The sequence below is a fragment of the Nannobrachium achirus genome (assembly GCF_963921795.1).
Source record: "Nannobrachium achirus genome assembly, chromosome: 1".
NCBI lineage: Eukaryota > Metazoa > Chordata > Actinopteri > Myctophiformes > Myctophidae > Nannobrachium > Nannobrachium achirus.
The window spans coordinates 13,637,007-13,656,593 of NC_137810.1; the positions used below are offsets into that span (position 1 = coordinate 13,637,007).

General features: G+C 43.8%; 1 protein-coding gene across 1 annotated transcript; it reads right to left on the minus strand.

The window, feature by feature from the left end:
- Positions 1 to 8,404: 8,404 nt before the first annotated feature.
- LOC308290952 (potassium voltage-gated channel subfamily A member 2-like) lies at positions 8,405 to 9,721 on the minus strand (the record flags this gene model as incomplete). Its single annotated transcript, XM_080732867.1, has 1 exon — positions 8,405 to 9,721. One exon carries the CDS (start codon positions 9,719 to 9,721, stop codon positions 8,405 to 8,407), a length of 1,317 nt encoding a protein of 438 aa, XP_080588993.1.
- Positions 9,722 to 19,587: the final 9,866 nt, after the last annotated feature.

Consider the following 19,587-nt stretch of genomic DNA (forward strand, 5'->3'; position numbering starts at 1 on the left):
TGGTAAACAGTTGGTTGCTAGGGTAAACAGTTGGTTGCTAGGGTAAAACCATGGTTGCTAAGGTGGTTGCTAACGTACACTAACAGACCAGCAACAACAGACTGTTGCCACAGCAACGTACACAAAGGTTTGTGTACACATGTGGTGTGATGTCATACTGATGCGGAGATATGAGCAGGGCAAAGGTGTGATGTGTGACGTGTGACGGACGGACGGACGGCCGGTGGAGGTTTTCATTGCGACCGTCAGGGAGCAGTTTACTACCAGTAAGACTCCCTAATCGGGAGATAAGCGACCGTTGGTCGCTTATCTCCACAAATAGGCCAAAAGTTTGTTTTACCAATTATCAAGACATACGGGCAGTTGACAGTTTGCCATGGTTACTCATTGAAGTTGAATCTCCATATATGGAGACATAAGTTGCTCATACCATAGCAACCATGTTTTTTACAGGGCCTGGGATTGATGACATCAGAAATCTCCATATATGGGCATGAAAGGGATTTTGTTTCTGGAAATATGTCTGTGGGGTGCCACATTTGGAATAAAACACTTACATCACACATCTGGATATCCATACAGCCCATCTAGTTTGCCTGTGTCCATTTATGCCCATATATCTGATGACATTGGGACACTGATCTCCATATATGGGCATAAAACTTATGTTAATTAGTAAAGCCTGGGGATCTCCATATATGGGCATGAGGGGTACCCTAAAAGGGCATCATCTGGGAATAGCAAATATAGTTATCCTAGAAAGTGAAAATCTTACATCAAAGGCCATAACTACCTACCTACCACCATACTGCATTCCTCATTAAACTACCTACCAGTAAGATGCCTATAGGGAGAAAAGCAAAGGGCGAGGTTGCACCATTTCTTGGTCTTCTGGCCAGTGATGTATATCGGACCATTTAACCATATATGGAGACATCTGGTACCCAAAGATATTCACAGATATGGGCTTAATATTGATGACATAAGGGATCTCCATATATGGGCGTAAAAGGGATTTGGTTCCCCTGGCATCACAGGGATCTCCATATATGGGCATAAAATGGATTTGGTTACCCTGGCAACACGGGGATCTCCATATCTCCATATATGGGCATAAAAGGGATTTGGTTCCCCTGGCATCACAGGGATCTCCATATATGGGCATAAAAGGGATTTGGTTCCCCTGACATTACAGTGATGTCAGTGGCTGGTTCTACAGAGGGGATCTCCATTTATGGGCATAAAAGGGAATGTATGTATGATGATGTCAGATATCATAGACGTCATAGGACTTTCACATAACGAATAACTGAGTAAGCATGTAAACCCGTAAAATCTATATTTGGGCATGGCTGATTTATGACCTCATCATGATGACACGAGCAAACACAGCTGAATTGTATAAATGATCAGTGCAGAAACCAACAGAAGTATTTGACCAAGACTCTTCGATTTAAACATCAACAAAGGTGTGACGTTTGTTGATGGTCACAAAGGTGTGACGGACGGACGGACGGACGGACGGACGGACGGCCGGTGGAGGTTTTCATAGTAAACTGCTCCCTGACGGTCGCAATGAAAACCTCCACCGGCCGTCCGTCCGTCGGTCGGTCACACGTCACACCTTTGCCCTGCTCATATCTCCGCATCAGTATATAGGGCTTGTTTGTTTATTGTATGACATCACGCCACATCATCAGCTGTGGACTCTGTGATGTCATCGTATCGCATCAGTATATAGGGCTTGTTTGTTTATTGTATGACATCACGCCACATCATCAGCTGTGGACTCTGTGATGTCATCGTATCTCCATATATGGCCATCTCCGTATATGGAGATATAAGTCGTCCATGCCCAAGTATGGGCTGGTGAGGTCAGACTTTGTGTGATGCGTAGGTTATCTCCATATATGGAGATTCAACATTCCAGGCAATGCTCTCTTCCCTGGTGAGAATTGCCCCTTTATATAGGGCTTGTTTGTGTATTGTATGAAATCACGCCACATCATCAGCTGTGGACTCTGTGATGTCATCGTATCTCCATATATGGCCATCTCCGTATATGGAGATATAAGTCGTCCATGCCCAAGTATGGGCTGGTGAGGTCAGACTTTGTGTGATGCGTAGGTTATCTCCATATATGGAGATTCAACATTCCAGGTGTAACTATGGCTACCCGTATGACGTGAGAGGTGGAGGTTGTGATATTTGTGGAGATAAGCGACCAACGGTGACGGACGGACGGCCGGTGGAGGTTTTCATAGTAAACTGCTCCCTGACGGTCGCAATGACATCACAGAGTCCACAGCTGATGATGTGGCGTGATGTCATACCAGTAACCCAATTATTACACTCTATGTGAACATTTACATCAACAAATCCCAAGTACAGGGCATCATCTGGGATACAATCCCTTTTATGCCCATATATGGAGATCCCTAACATAATCCCTTTCATGCCCATACATGGAGATCCCTAACAGAATCCCTTTTATGCCCATATATGGAGATCACTAACAGCATCCCTTTTATGCCCATATATGGAGATCACTAACAGCTAACAGAATCCCTTTTATGCCCATATATGGAGATCCCTAACAGAATCCCTTTTATGCCCATATATGGAGATCCCTAACAGAATCCCTTTTATGCCCATATATGGAGATCCCTAACAGAATCCCTTTTATGCCCAGTTGGTTGCTAGGGTAAAAAAACATGGTTGCTATGGTAAACAGTTGGTTGCTAGGGTAAACAGTTGGTTGCTAGGGTAAAACCATGGTTGCTAAGGTGGTTGCTAACGTACACTAACAGACCAGCAACAACAGACTGTTGCCACAGCAACGTACACAAAGGTTTGTGTACACATGTGGTGTGATGTCATACTGAAGATATATGACATCACACCGTACACAAACAAAGGTGTGACGTGTGACGTGTGACGGACGGACGGACGGACGGACGGACGGACGGACGGACGGACGGCCGGTGGAGGTTTTCATAGTAAACTGCTCCCTGACGGTCGCAATGATAAGACAAAATTCATTTCCCATAGGAATTCACTAAGACAGTGTTTTTTTTCCACAAATCTAAAAAAGTATAAAAGACATGGAACGAGAAAAATACAAGCGCACATAACAGTGTAAAGCTGAACAAGCTGAATTTTAAACTAAATTTGTAGCTCAAAAACAAAGGACTAGTTTATATGTGCCAAAAAATGGAGATGGGATAACCAAGTGTGCACTGACGCAAGTCGCGAGGAATCCACTGGGAAGTTAATTCCGTCTTAGCATTTATTTTATACTAGTCCTGTGGCCGGGGGTGTGTGATGAGGGATTGAATAGGAGTCTCAGAAGTAATGTTGGAGAACCCAGACCGGTTGGGCAGAATAGTCACCAACCATCGTTGTATCCGTCTGTCTGGCTGGCACTCTTTTATGCCCATAGGTGTTCCATGTCCAGGCCAGTCTGTGATGTCATCTCCACATTTGGGCACTGTAGTGATGTCAGTCAGTGATGTCACTTGGGCTTTGTTGATGTCAGTCGGTCATTGTTACCATGGCGACGACACTGTGTAGTTTCAGTGATGTCAGCATGCAGACAGATGGATGGCGGGCGGACATTTGTTAAATTAATATTAGATGGTGAAGTCAAGTGAAGCATGACCAAAAGATTTTGTGCAGCCTTATAACGCGGATAACATCACTCAAAAAGTTTACAAAACACAGGTTGACTTTGATGACCAAATACTAGCAACCACATGAATAAGAACTATTAAGACGCCTCAGGGTGACTGTAAAAGACTGCGTAGTTGTAACCATTTTCTAGGATATAATATTCGGACATCAGAATACCTATTAGAGTATGCAGACCAGAATGGAAACAATGGACCAGATGGCTAAAATCTTATTGGTGTTTATTGCAGGAGATGTTGGTACAGGTAGATGGCATGGTGTAGTTGAAACCGGTATTGGTGATGATGATTTTAAACTAAATTATAAGAAACAAAAAGGAAAACAATCAATCATACATATAACTAAAGGAAAGTAACTTGCAACAAATGACAAACCATAACAAATCATCAGTACTTACTTAAATAATGCAAAGAAACTCGAACAGACTGAACTCAAACAAAATAGAAACTGGAAAACAAACAGCATGCCTCTCGAAAGGCAGTCTAGAATGGCTGCCTTTTAAAGGCAACTGTAGGTGCAGTCCACAATTGCACTCAACAGGGAACAGGTGTGCAGGAATTAATCATTACCCCTCCCACCATTCCGGAGCCCCTCCCTCCTAGGACTGGGCATGAGGGGATTTTGTACAGCCACCCCAATCAAATACAATATTTGATTAATAAACAAAATCACTGTCAGTTCGGGGCTGGTCATGACCGGGAAGGGTACTGTCTGTCTATGGCCACCCCATGAGGAGCACACAACCCCAGGCGGTGCGGAAAGATGGAGTTTGGTGGTCGGCCCGACCAGTGGAGCCACATGGGTGGCCGCAAACTCTTGGGGAGGGGGTCTGGAGGGCGACCGGGGGGGGGGGGGGGGGGCGACTGAAAAAGAGGCCCGGGTGGAGGCGAAGACTGGAAAGGCCCGGTTGCTGGGGGAGTTGACTGAGGAGGCCCGGGTGCTGGGGGAGTTGACTGGGGAGGAGGCCCGGGTGCTGGGGGAGTTGACTGGGGAGGAGGCCCGGGTGAAATGGTAAATGGTAAATGGTGCATTTATATAGCGCTTTTATCCAAAGCACTTTACAGAGATTGTGCATTACATTCACCCATTCACGCACACATTCATACACCAGTGGCAGATGAAACCATGCAAGGCACCAACCTGCTCACCCGGAGCAATGAGGGTTTCAGAGTCTTGCCCAAGGACCCTTCGACATTAACTCTGGGGGAGCCCGGATTCGAACTGGGAACCCTTCGTGCTCTAATAACGGTTTCTCTACCCCTGAGCTATGCCGGGTGCTGGGGGAGTTGACTGAGGAGGAGGCCCGGGTGCTTGGGGAGTCGACTGGGGAGGAGGCCCGGGCGGAGGAGGCGACTGGGAAATCCCAGGTTCTGGGTGAGGCGTCAGCTGGGATGGAGGCCTGGATGGAGGAGACTGCCGGGGAGGCCCGGGCACTGGCTGTTTCTGCTGGGGGGCCGGCTGGTAGGACTGCTGCTGGGGGGCCGGCTGGTAGGACTGGTGCTGGGGGGCCGGCTGGTAGGACTGGTGCTGGGGGGCCGGCTGGTAGGACTGGTGCTGGGGGGCCGGTTGGTAGGACTGGTGCTGGGGGGCCGGCTGGTAGGACTGGTGCTGGGGGGCCAGCTGGTGGAAGGCTGGCTGCTGGTGCTGCAGAGGTGGGGGCCACTGCTGAGGCTGAGGAGGTGGGGGCGACTGCTGGGGCTGAGGAGGTGGAGGCCACTGCTGGGGCTGATCTGAGGAGGTGGAGGCCACTGCTGGGGCTGATCTGAGGAGGTGGAGGCCACTGCTGGGGCTGATCTGAGGAGGTGGAGGCCACTGCTGGGGCTGATCTGAGGAGGTGGAGGCCACTGCTGGGGCTGATCTGAGGAGGTGGAGGCCACTGCTGGGGCTGATCTGAGGAGGTGGAGGCCACTGCTGGGGCTGATCTGAGGAGGTGGAGGCCACTGCTGGGGATGAGGGGGTGGAGGCCACTGCTGGGGATGAGGGGGTGGGTGCCACTGCTGGGGATGAGACAGGGCTGATGGCCATGGCTGTTGAGGGGAGTTTGGTGGCCATGCATTTTGACATAAGATTTCCATCTGGTCAATTTAGTTCTGGTCTTTGCCTGATGGCCAAATATTCCGTGCTCGAAGGACCATGTAAAAGACTGCGTAGTTGTAACCATTTGCTAGGATATAATATTCGGACATCAGAATACCTATTAGAGTATGCAGACCAGAATGGAAGCAATGGGCTGAGAATGCGGGTGTCTATCCCCTATTCAATGTGCTAGACCCTTGCATTGCTGAGATGAACAACGTCTACCATCATCTCCCAGTAATTCTTGGTTATCCTAGCCAATGCTACAGTGCTGATTATGCCAAGGGTTGTCGATTCAAGTAAAAAAAAGTAATTGAATTCACCATTAAAGGAGCTATAGTCAACTTTTTCTTGAAAAACGGATGCTAAAATAAAAATAATGTTTCGAAAATATTTTATAAAAAAATAAGCTTCATATATGTGTTTCAATTAAAAAATGACCACAAAAAGCGTAAAATAATGATAAAATAATCATTTTGGCCCTTTGTTTACATTTACAGGGCCCGTACTTTGTTTACATCCTAGTCTGTAGACTAGGATGTACACCTACAATGAAAAAGTTGACTATAGCTCCTTTAACTATGCAGCGTTTAAGATCTCCGTAATAATAATAATTGCGACCATAGGTCGCATTTAATACCAAAACCTCCACCGGCTGTCCGTCTGTCTGTGAGTGAGTCAGTCACACTTTTGCCCTGCTCATATCTCCACAACCGTTGCCCCCATCCATGCCAAATGTTGCACACACACTCCTTACCTGCCAAACTACAACCTCCAAGGACCCCCGGAGCTCCAGGGACCCCCAGGTCCCTGGGGGACCCCCAGGTGTAAAAAAATGTCCCTCCGTGAGTCAGACGTCACACGGCACACTTTTGCCCTGCTCATATCTCCACAACCGTTGCACCCATCCATGCCACATTTTGCACACACACTCCTTACCTGGCAAACTACAACCTCCAAGGACCCCCGGAGCTCCAGGGACCTCGGGGACCCCCAGGTGTAAAAAATGACCAAATGTGCAAAAATGACCAAATGACCACCCCAACGGGGCTGCTCACGGGGAATTCCTGGGGACCACCCACTCCTGGTGCTCCAGAACGGATGCAAAAGTGGTGGCGCCCCCAGTGGAGGACCCCCTCCACTGCAGCTCACATAAAATGCCGTAATTCAGGCTAGGAGCGTCCGGGAGAGCCGGGGCCGGTACCTATTCGTCCGCCAAGGCAACGCGGAGACCCCACCCCTCATTTCTCACATGCCCCTCTTCTAGCGCCACCTTCAGGCCGATTTTTAAAACACATTTTTGGACACTGCTCCTACAGTTTTTGCCCTAAAATCACGAAATCGCTACACAGTATGTCTACACTCATCCCATCAACATGAATCTGTCCCATATAGCGCCACCTTCAGTCTGATTTTTAAAAACACATTTTTTGACACTGCTCCTACAGATTTTGCCCTAAAATCACGAAAATCACTACACAGCATGTCTACACTCATCTCATTAACATGGATCAGGAAGATTTTGGAAAAACAAATTTCTGCCCTATTTGTGGATCTCCCGATTAGAGAGTCTTACTGGTAATAATGCATTTTATTTATAACGCACTTTACATTCAAAAAGAATCTCAAAGTGCTACAGTACAGGGTTAAAATCAAGGCATAAAAACAGCAATAGGCAGACAATCAATTTCTTAAATCTAAAACGGGTCAAGACTAAAACTAAACAACACAGGACAATAAAAGGACAAGGCCCAGAAAAGATTAAGAGAACGCTTTCTGGAAGAGGAGGTAGTAGGTATCATTGTAATCCTTGAACGCCAAAACATAGGGGAAGACTACTTGTCTAGTTCAGGATATAGGATACAAAATACATAATGTGGTTATGGCGGACAGTATAATGTCTGCCACTTTACTAACCCTAACTCTTTGTGCAATGGTTCCATTTGGTTCAAATGTTCGGAACCTGAACTGTGCAAGTATATAAAGCTTCATGATTTTGCAAAATAGTAAATGAATCACCTCAGATTTGTCAAATTTAGGCCTATATTCTTTGGACTGACTGACAAGCATCAACCAAAAATAAGTACTAACGGGGCATTTTTGCTATGGCTCCACACCTGAAAATGTCTAGGGCCTAAAACTATGAAAAAATGAAAGATTTTCTGACAAATCCACCACACTACTACATAAACCGGTTTATTTTATAAATCTAAAAAATATGCTTCCCCGTGTTATCCTCTACTGCACTAATTATATTTTTTAAGTAACCTCTCTCCCACCACCCTCAGCTCATCCACCATATCCCTTTCCATTTGGTAGTGACTACAGTTCATAGTAGCACATTCTATTATAGAGCTTGAGGACATTGTTCAAAGTAATAGGGAGAGTTCAATGGAGAAGTGGCACCATGTTATATTCAGTTCCATTTTCATTATAGACTCCTCCTGGTAATGATCACATAAATCCGTATAGACAATCAAATATCGTGTTATAAATACCTCTATCCTACATCCCATGGTCTCTGTTCTCAACCACTTTTCTTTACACATCTGTACACGTCTTGGTCTTACGTAGCTGGTATTGGTCTGGGTGCATTTTAGCGCTTTCATCTGCTCTGCGGGGAAATCCTCTGTGCTGTTCATGCCTCCTGGATCTCCATGTAGTCAGATGTACTGAGAGTGTCACTTTTCTTCAGGTCATTGTCCAAGTCGGCCTGTGCCTGCTCCTCTGCCTCCTCTTCCTCTTCCATTTCCACTTCCTTTTTGTAGAAGTAGTTGAAGTTGGAGACGATGACGGGCACGGGCAGGGCGATGGTAATCACACCGGCGACGGCACAAAGAGAGCCCACTATCTTTCCCACGATAGTGGTGGGCACCATGTCGCCATAGCCCACAGTAGTCATGGTGACTACAGCCCACCAAAAGGCCTCTGGGATGCTACTGAACTGGGAATCCGATGCATGCCCTTCTGCAAAGTAGACGGCAGCGGCGAAGACGATGATTCCGATGAAGAGGAAGTAGATGAGCAGGCCCAGCTCGCGCAAGCTGGCCTTGAGAGTCTGTCCCAGGATCTGGAGACCCATGGAGTGACGCGTGAGCTTGAAGATACGGAACACCCGGAACAGACGGAAGACGCGGAGAATAGCATGTGACATGTCCTGCTGGCCCGCCTGGCCACCCTCTGCTCTCTTCACCATCTCCATGCCCAGCGTGATGAAGTAGGGTATGATGGCCAGGATGTCAATGAGGGTCATGATGTCGCGGAAGAACCTGGCTTTGCTGGGACAGGCAAAGGACCGGACGAGGAGCTCAAACGAGAACCAGATGATGCAGAGGGTCTCCAAGATGAAGAATTGATCAGTGAAATAGTTGTATGCTCTGTCCACTTTGACGTTACGGAATGCAGGCAGTGTCTCCAGACAGAAGCCGACGATAGAGATGAGAATCATCACGACAGAGATGATGGTGATGACACGAGCAGGACCCGAGCTCTGTGGGTGTTCAAAGAGAAGCCACACCTGTCTCTGGAACTCATTCTCTGGCAGCGGTCGCTCTTTCTTTCTTAAGCCCTCGCTCTCTCTGAGGATATCGATAGCCTTGTCACCCAGCTTGTAAAACCGGAGCTCCTCTGAGAATATGTCTAGGTTCACGTTAACTGGCCGCCGTAACCTCCCTCCCGACTGGTAGTAATACAGAATAGTATCAAAACTTGGCCGGTGCCGGTCGAAAAAGTACTCGTTCTTGAGAGGATCAAAGTACCTCATCCTCTTCTTGGGGTCCCCCAGCAGGGTGTCCGGGAACCGGGAGAGGGTCTTGAGCTGGGTCTCAAAGCGTAAGCCGGAGATGTTGATGACCACCCTCTCGCAGCCTTCGTGGTCCAGCTTTGGATCATACTGGTTATGAGGCTGGCCCGGATGTGCTGCTGCCTCATCAGGGTCGCCTTTGGCAACCGTCATAGTGTTGGGCGATGGATCCTACAGCGTTCAGACAAGGTGGTGCCAGCCTTGGGCAACCACAAGATAAGGCCTTCGTGGTTATTATCTGTCATACAGACAGAACTGCCTCTGATGAGCGCCCCTTCATACACAAGTAGGAAAACATGCACAGATCAATAGGGTGTCTAAGCAACGTGTTGTGACACGTGGTGACGGCTGAGAACGTATATATATCTATTCTGGCTGAATGTTCACCCCTGAATATAGAGGCTAAGATTCATGTGGCTAAACGGTAAGGTCTAACCACAGAAACAACAAATAGTTCCACTGGATACAATCATACTGACTTTGCTCCGCAACAATGCTCTGGCATATATATCCATGAGTGACGTCATATGGTGAAATATTCGAATATTCGAATATCAAAGTCATTATTCGACATTGTTCACCGAAGTCGAATATTCGCTTATTTTATTTTTTTCATTGATTTCTCTTAAAAAATATATATATATATATATATATATATATATATATATATATATATATATATATATATATATATATATTTCTTCATGGTTTATAAAGCTTGGCTAGATAGGAAGTCATAAGAATGAGTTGTCAATGCCCTATACCAGGGGTTCTCAAACTTTTTTAGGCCGTGACCCCCAAAATAAACATGAACTGGGGTCCCCACCTGACAAGCACTTGGAATTGTAGGTATTACATTTAATGTGACTCGGTTCCACAGATAAATTGCGAGGCGTTGTGAGCATGTAGATCGGCTATTTTCACAATGTTCGCCTCTTGCTTACTTAATATTTGGCAGTTTGGCCAGTTTGGCCAGTTCTGTCGAATATTCGACTATTCTAATACTTTGAGGTTGAATAATTCGAACACTAAAAATCACTATTCGTGAATGCCCTAGTAGATATATGTACCACATGTGTTTACTTGTTCATTCATCTCTCAGGAACAGATTCCGAGCTGCACTTGTTTTTGCTATGGGTTCCCAGATTGCTTGTTCATAGATGCTGTTTATTTATACATACAGTACTTAGTTATTTATGTTGTTTACTTGTTCACAGATAGTAAGTATGTTGTTTAGATAGTAGGCTGTTATTTATATTAGACTGTAATATATGGTTGATGCTTCTCACTTAGTCCAAAGAATATAGGCCTATTTGACAACAAGGATACTCTTTTGTGTCTCCATAGGGAATTAAATCAAGCAGGGACGTGCTGGGCCCCTGATTCAGCCTGGGAAAAAGAGTTGTAGAGGCCCTCATTGCGTGCTATAGAGAGAGATCTCTCTCTGTAGCGCTGCTGCTACTCAAAGATTTGCCATATCAGATGATCATGACAAGTGACAAGCCAGTGGGCCAATTACATGAGTTATATTTCGTCATTTTCGGGTGGAAACCTTGTATGTCCAAAACCATTTTAAAAATGACAGCCGATCTACAAGCACACAACGCCTCGCACCGCGAAGCGTTGTGTGCTTGTAGATCTGCTGTTTTCACTACTTTTGTGCAACGGCCTTGTATGATGAAGCAGGGCTTTGCTTTGCGAAAGAACTTACAAATTTCAAACTTGGAGATACCGGTACAAGGTTTCTACCCGACTTTGTTGGCCGCACAGCCCCCAAAATGGAACGAAGGCCGACATTTTATTTTAAATCTTTTCCTAATGGCCGGCCTGGACCGGCCGGGAATGAACCGGCCGTTCGGGAGTTGTCCCGCTTTTCCCAATGGCCAGCACGTCCCTGATTGCAGCACACACCAAAGCTAGTGTATAGTAGATAGCCTGAAGGACAACTGTACATACAGTAGAGCAGGGTGATGAAGAGGTACTTAGTTTATGTGACACGCTAAGACAAAGGCTACTTTGTTCATCCGTCTGCTGCCACTCCGGTCGTGCAAAAGCCTCCACACTATGCAGAAATATATAATGCATGCCATGGGAAAACAAAACAAGAATTGACACAGTCAATATAAAATCTGTGTGCTCGTTTTAGTGTTAAAAAAAGTTTGAAAAAATTTTTTTTTGAAAAAAAAAAAAACTTTGAAAAAAAAATTTAGAAAAAAAAAAAGTTTAGGTCCAAAAATGTGTTAAAAAATCGACCTGATGGTGGCGCTATATGGGACAGATCCATGTCGATGAGATAAGTGTAGACATACTGTGTAGCGATTTGTGTGATTTTAGGGCAAAAACTGCAGGAGCAGTATTCAAAAATGTGTTTTTAAAAATTTGGCGGGGGTCCCTGGAGCTGCAGGGGTCCCTGGAAGGGTGGAGGTTGTGGATTGGCAGACAAGGATTGTGTGTGGAAAATTTCACATGGATAGGGGCAAAAAAGTGTGATGTGACGTGACAGACAGACTGACGGACAGACAGGCGGTGGAGGTTTTCATAGTAACTGCGACCTTACGGTCGCAATTATAATCATTAGTATTGTTTATTTTAATTACCCGATGCTGGATAAGCGGTTGAAGATGGATGGATGGATGGATGGATTATTTTAGAGTAAGCTACTTTATTTACCATTATTGTGTACTCCGCCACATGGGGAGCAATCTTCAATTCAATCTTCAATTCAAAGAAGCTTTATTGGCATGAGAACACAAACGTTTACACAGTGGTGGAAAAAGTACATAGTCCTACATCTATACTATAATTTTGCGAATGTCTGAGTGAGTGAGTGTCTGTCTGTCTGTCTGTCTGTCTGTCTGTCTGAAACAGCGTTTCTCCTCGGTGGCTGGAGCAATTGATCTGAAATCGCATCACCATAAGCATATGAACACACCTGACATAACTGTGAAGCCTGTTTGTCACTTTCACAAATCGTATGCTGTATATTAGCATTTTTATGCTGTATCTACTATCTATTCTGCATCTAGCATGAGGCACATCTATTCTGCATCTAGCTTGAGGCAAAATGTTTAACCAGCTCTGTGTGTGTGTGTGTGTGTGTGTGTGTGTGTGTGTGTGTGTGTGTGTGTGTGTGTGTGTGTGTGTGTGTGTGTGTGTGTGTGCAGGCAGGCGGGTGTGTGTGCAGGCGGGTGGGCGGGCGGGCTGGGGGGTGTGGGGGGAACAGTATCTCTGTAGCCATTAAACGAAACAGGTTTCTTACATTGATGCTCCTACATCATGCAAGCACCAGTTAAAGTTACTTTCCATCCCTCATATACTGTGTGCACAGTGCACATCCCATAACCCACACACTGCACATCATTTTGGAGCTCATATCTTTGAACGGGTAAGGGCTAGTTTTTATAATTAAGTAAAAGTATCAATTCTGCTATGTAGAATCACTCTGTTACAAGTAAAAGTCCAGAATTACAAATGTACTTGAGTAAAAGTACAAAAGTATTGGTATCCAAATGTACTTAAAGTACCAAAAGTAAAAGTACAAAATGTTTGAAAATAGCAGATCTACAAGCTCACAACACGTCGCACCGCAATGCGTTGTGAGCTTGTAGATCGGCTATTTTCAAATAGCCGTGGTATAATTTGGGTCCCCATTTTATTTATTTTTTGCATTGTGAGCTTTTAGATCGGCTATTTATAAAATGTTTGCCTCTATCTTATATTATTTTACAATTAGGCTAATGTTTGGACATTTTTGATAGTATAGTTTTAGCTTGTTGATTACTTTGGTGCAATAATGGTATTTTTTTTTTCTTTTCTTGGGGTAATAAAAAGGTAATTTTCTCAAGTACTGTACTTATAAGTACAATTTAAGGTACTTTTACTTTACTGGAGTATTTCCAATTTTCATTACTTTTACTTCTACTCCACTACATCTCAGAGGCAAATATTGTACTTATTCCACTACAATTATTTGTAAACTTTACTAGTTACTTTGAAAAGTATAGCCTACATAACCACTTCAGCCATGGCTATTTTCAAAGGATATTATTTGGTAACATGTGATACAGAATAATTGTGCATAATGAGTACTTTTACTTTTAGTCCTAAGTGTAGCCTATACTTTTACTCAAGTAGGTCTACATTTTGAATTCCGGACTTTTACTTGCAGTATAGATAGGGTGACCATATTTTCAGCCACTCAAACCGGGACGCAAACCACTGTTGCTTAAAACCGGGACCTTAAAAGCAATGCGCACGTTACCGTGCACGTGCGTGCCCATTCTCTAACGTTCGTGCACGCGCACACACACACCGCAGGGTTGCAAACAGGCAGTGAGTGATTGTCAAACAGCCTCAGTGTTGAATTCAGACACGCAATGAATGTGTTTATGTTTTCTGATTGGTTGGTGAGCATGTTTTCATGAAAAGAACATGATGAATGTCTATGCAACCACTGAAAACAGCTACTATTATTTTAATTCTGGCAAAAACCGGGACAATCTTGCAGTGAATGTTGAAAACCGGGACATATTAGTGTTTTAGAGATATTTGTCAGGACACTGGGACACGCAGCTTGAAAACGGGACTGTCCCGGGTAAAACGGGACGTCTGGTCACCCTATACAGTATAGATACTTTTACTTAAGTAAAACATTTGAGTATACTTTTCTCACCACTGTGTTGTATGGAGAGACCACTCTGTGGGAGAGACGTAATACTATGAGAACGTGGAGCGCTCGGGAAAACGGCTGTTGTAAATCACAGATAATTAGTTTCTCCGCTTTGAAAATCAGACGTCTTTTTATGACTTAATGAGTTTATGACCCTCTGCCAGCCTCACTCTGCCTCAGAAGAGCAGCCAGAAACGGCAGTAGCTTTAGCATGTAGCTAAACGTAGCAGCTGCAGTGTAAAGACGTCACGTTTGTGCGCCTGTGGGGGAACACGTTCTGTGGGGGAACCCTTTTTGGTGTATCACCTGACACGCTGTGCCACTATGGTCAGAGAGCGGCCCGGTGCTACGCTAAAACTCAGGCACCCATTGAATTCTGTGACCATGTACGGTCGCACAAAATGGATTCAAAACACACACTGTTAGTTCTATCGTCTGTTTTAAGACTTTCTACGAGGATTTCATTTGTGTTAACGCAGGGTAAAGTAGCATGCCTTCACCCATGAACAATGGTGGCATCTGTGGACTTTTCGCGACGTGGTAAATTATTTTAACGTGGACTCCAGGACAATGACGTGAATGCGTCTCTAGGCAACGTGAACGCGTCTAAGACGCGGGATGCGCACGTAATGACGTCACTGACCATGTGACACCGAGACAGCCAATGGGCAAAAAGTCGCGTAAAGGTAGTGCACTCACACACAGGAAAGTAAGTAATCTGTTTCACAGATTTAAAAATAAAAGATATTATTCAACAATAGTGAAAATAGTTCACAACACGTTGCATTGTGTGCGTTCTGAGCTTGTGTGGCTATTTTAACTATTTATCAAACTAGATTAATCTACATCATGACCTTATTTCCCTTCTTCACTCTTCTTCTGCCTCTAAGCATTCTAAGGGCATTCAGCCAAGCATGGACTCATTCCTTTCCTGATACTGTGCAAACAGTTAAATTGCTATGCAAAATATATAAGCTTGAGTATGGTTAATTTAGTCATTCATGTATCATCTATCCATATACTTTTCTTTGATTTATTCATTTTATTCATTTACTAAAATATGTTATTGAATAATGAATATATTCTCATTCGTTTTTTGCATATCCTTCTAAGTGTGTTGTTGTGTTTTGGTACAATTCGTACGCTCAAAGTTGTTGTGAATTCCAATGGCAACTCATCCAAATTCATAACTTCAGTTCATACGTCATTCCCCTACACACTACCATGTATGGTTATAGGAGAAATGTCCAAACACAACACTTTCAGTTTTGAAGTAGTCTAAGCTTCTTTTGAGAGCCTTGCATCTGGGATCAACTGTGGTCATGAGAAATTCAAGTTCCTTGATATCACACACAGCATCTGGGACTTTGACATACGAGGTGGAGCATTCACTGACCCTGAGGGTTGTAAAACAATTTCTGCTTAAGCTTCCCTAGAGACCGTGAATTTAGAACAGGGGTCTTCAACGTTTTCAGGCCAGGGACCCCCACAACTCTTTCATATATTCCATATAGTTTCATTGTTTGTCATTATGGATTCATATCAATTTGTGTTTTCAGATATTTAACCACTTGAACCGTAAATACATTTCACTCTGTACTTAGTCTGCTCTTTTTCCCCTCTACACCAAACGTCTTTGCCGAAAATAGCCGATCTACAAGCTTGTTGTGCACTTGCAGATCTGCGATTTTTTGGACTAATTTCTCAGAATTTGGACGCTAGGATTCAAGTGGTTAATATTAAAAAGGAGAAAAAGGTTTCTATCATACAAAGATTTGGAGGACCCCTGTAGTAACTCTGAGGACCCTCTAGGGGTCCCGGACCCCCTGTTGAAGACCCTGGATTTAGAATGAGTTGCCTCAGCTCATCTTGAGAAGAACGGGTGGGGTAGAGAAGGTTAAGAATGAAGGAAAAATACTGTAATTCTTAACATCTGACATCACTGAAATTGTCCTCATGCAGCAAATCAAATGAGTCTTCTCAAAAACATTTGCATTTCATTGATTTATTTACCGGTATGTGACTCAAGACCATGTTCATCCTTGGTATGAAGTACAAACAGAACATGACTTAATGTTACTTAACATTCTTATCTTATTGTAATAACAAAACCAATTCATTTCTATAGATGGGTGATTAAAATAGTGCCTTGGCAAACACCTTCCTCTAAAATTCATTATGCTTATTGTAACGTTCTTATATTCAAACAAAGTATGCTACTTATCTCTCAAGCGGTTATCATTACAACTGTTGCAGATGCAGATCCTCTGATTTCTATCCAGCCCTTTCTTAAAATGCCCTTGGGTGTTGTTCATCCTAAAGTTACAAATAGCCTGTACTAAAATAATGTCTGTTTGGTTTTCATGCAACAGATACTTTTATATAAATATCACATTTCACATTCTGATCTGTGTCTCCTGAAGCTATGGAGACACAAACCATAGGCCTACTCAGTACAATCAATGACAATATACAGTACCTGTACATTTTGTTTTATTTGACAAAAGAAAAAGCATGTCAAATCGTTAAATCATGGAGAATGAGACAATGTCACAGATCATGGTGGCTCGTGGCAAGTGAATAAACAGTGAAAAAGCTGTCCTGAAATGGCATCTGAGTTTTTGCTTTCACCACAGTGAAATCAGACAGGATGATATGCTGTCTGTTGTACTGTGTGCCAAGTGGAATGAGTCGTTCTATTTTGAGGATTATTTGGCTCATATAAACGGAATTCATTACATCTTTGTCCTCAAAATGAACTTTTAATTTCTTCACTTTTTCAGGTAGAGCTTTTTGGCTGCCCCCTCCCTTTTTGTCAAGATCACAGAAGAGCTCTGTTCTAATTGGTCTGTGATGATCAATTGATGTTGATACTTGAGCGTCAAATGATGAAACATTTCCTTCCTTCATCTTGATTCTCTTGATTCTTGATTCCTCTTCTCTGACAGGCAACGGGTGGTCCATGGGTTAGTCACAGAACAGTGTGGAATGGAAATATCTGAAGTACGGTATCTGAACCAAAGGTTATTAATAATAAAAACACAAGTTACTGTGGTTATGCGAGGATTTTTGCAAAGCTGTGAAATGCATAACTAATTCTCCATTGTATGAAGGTATTAAAAATAGCCAACAACCTGGCAAAGCTCACACCACTCTGCAGTGTAATGCTTTGTGAGCTCGTAGATCTGCTATTGAGGCTTGGGCATTCATCATAGGGCCATCCACATATTGTACACTGAATATTATTGAAGGTCCAGGCTACAAACAAGAGGGCCTCCCAGAAATCCTCTGGACAGTCTGGAGTTGTTTGACATGGAAAGACACATTTGCAATGGATCTTCTGCAAATTACATCCAAGGAGCTCAATTATGAACATTACTATGAGATATATTGACTAAAGACAATTGACTTTGAAGATGTCCCTGGCCTGGGCAATACTCTATTGGTTCTCTTCCATCTCCTTACCTACAGACAATCTCTGGTTATATCACAAAATCATTCTGTGGTTTAAGTTTTAGATAGGCTACATGTAATATGTGCAGTAGGCTGGGCTATATACAGCATATACACACAGTGTGTGTGTGTGTGTGTGTGTGTGTGTGTGTGTGTGTGTGTGTGTGTGTGTGTGTGTGTGTGTGTGTGTGTGCGTGCGTGCGTGCGTGCGTGCGTGCGTGCGTGCGTGCGTGCGTGCGTGCGTGTGTGTCTCTCTCTCTCTCTCTCTCTCTCTACACATACATACATAGTACATATACATAATACATTATATATATATATGTGCAAAAGTATGGCAAGAACAAGATGTGATGTCTGCAGCGCTGATCAGTTTCTTATAGTTCAGTGAGCAGCGGCCGGGGACCAGCTCCAACTCCAAGGACAGTGACTTGGTCAAGAGCTGTGGTTGGAGTGTGTCCTTTCCTTAAATACATGTCTTTTGGAATGGCAGGAAACCCACATGAACACAGGAAGAACTGGGATTCTTGCATGGATACGACAGTGATAACAGCAGAGCCACTATGCCACCTCCTGGCCGTGTGCAGATTCATCACTGCACTGTAGTCTTATCATTGCTGTGCCTTCGGTGTGTATGTCATTCTAGAAGAGAATGTTCAAAACATAAAAGAAAATGTCAAAAATAGCCTGTCTGTGATCTTGTGGTATAAGGCTAGTTTAAGCTAGGCAGCAGAGTCCGTAGAACTGAAGTTGTTGGTGTGTGGAGAGAGTAGAGGAGGGGGCAGAGCATGCTGACTATACCTAGCATAGAGTCTGTGATTGCCTTGCACAAATATTTAAATCTTCACATCACCAAATCACAACTTCCCAAAATGCTCAGGTGCTGGAGGCCTCATTAATTTCTGCTGACCCATTTCTAAACAGCTTGATGTCCTCGATCGTCCTCTGTAGATGAGCCTATTGCCAGCAAACAGTGAACATGACCTTAATATACTGAATATATACCAGGACAGGAATTTCAGCCCCTCGTTTGGCCTTGTGCCCCTCAAACCAATGGCATGACCTGAGGCCACAGTGGCCTTAATTTCCCAGCTGACTGTACCACTTTCTCTTCTGTCTCTTTTTTTGATTGATTGATTGAAGAATGTATTAGAAGTTTGCAATAGAAAAAAGTACAGTTTCATGACAGTACAAATCACTGGTACAAGGTCAACTAAAAGGAGATCCTAGAAAGCCGAGGCTTATTTCCACAGGAACCACACTTTAAGTATCTCATATAACATTGAAAGACAAACGGATAGAACATAGTACTTTATCTAGGATAATATCAGTTTCAAAAGCATAACATCAGTTACAAAGGCAGAAAAAAGAAAAGGGGGGGGGGGGCATGATGGGGGCTTTGTCTATTTACAAGTCTTTCTTGTCACTATGTAGACTGTAGACACCGGAGTCGCTTTCTTGTAATGACCCCAGTGTCCTTTGTTGAGATTCCGAAATCTTAACTCCCCCGAGTCCCCATCTTTAAAACATTCCAGTGACTTTGATTGGTGCAGGGCTGAGCATGGATAAGATTGTAAATACTATCATTTATCTATTTCACTGCAGATTCTCATCATTCCTAACCCTTAAATTCAACAAATTCTTTCAATGGACTATTATCATGTTTTATTTGATGGCCTTCCTGCCCTGGTATTTGGTCTTTGTGCCCTAAAATGGCGAAATTCCATGCCTGATATATACTGTAGCTCAAATGATTGAGTCACAGACACAGACTTTTCTGTTTTGCAGACCCCCTTTGCATGAAATGTGCCTGAATATGCTGACTAGGACTATCTGCTCTACTGTAGGCAACGATAAAATATTGCTGCAAACAGTGTGGCTGAATTAATCTTTTGTGCTG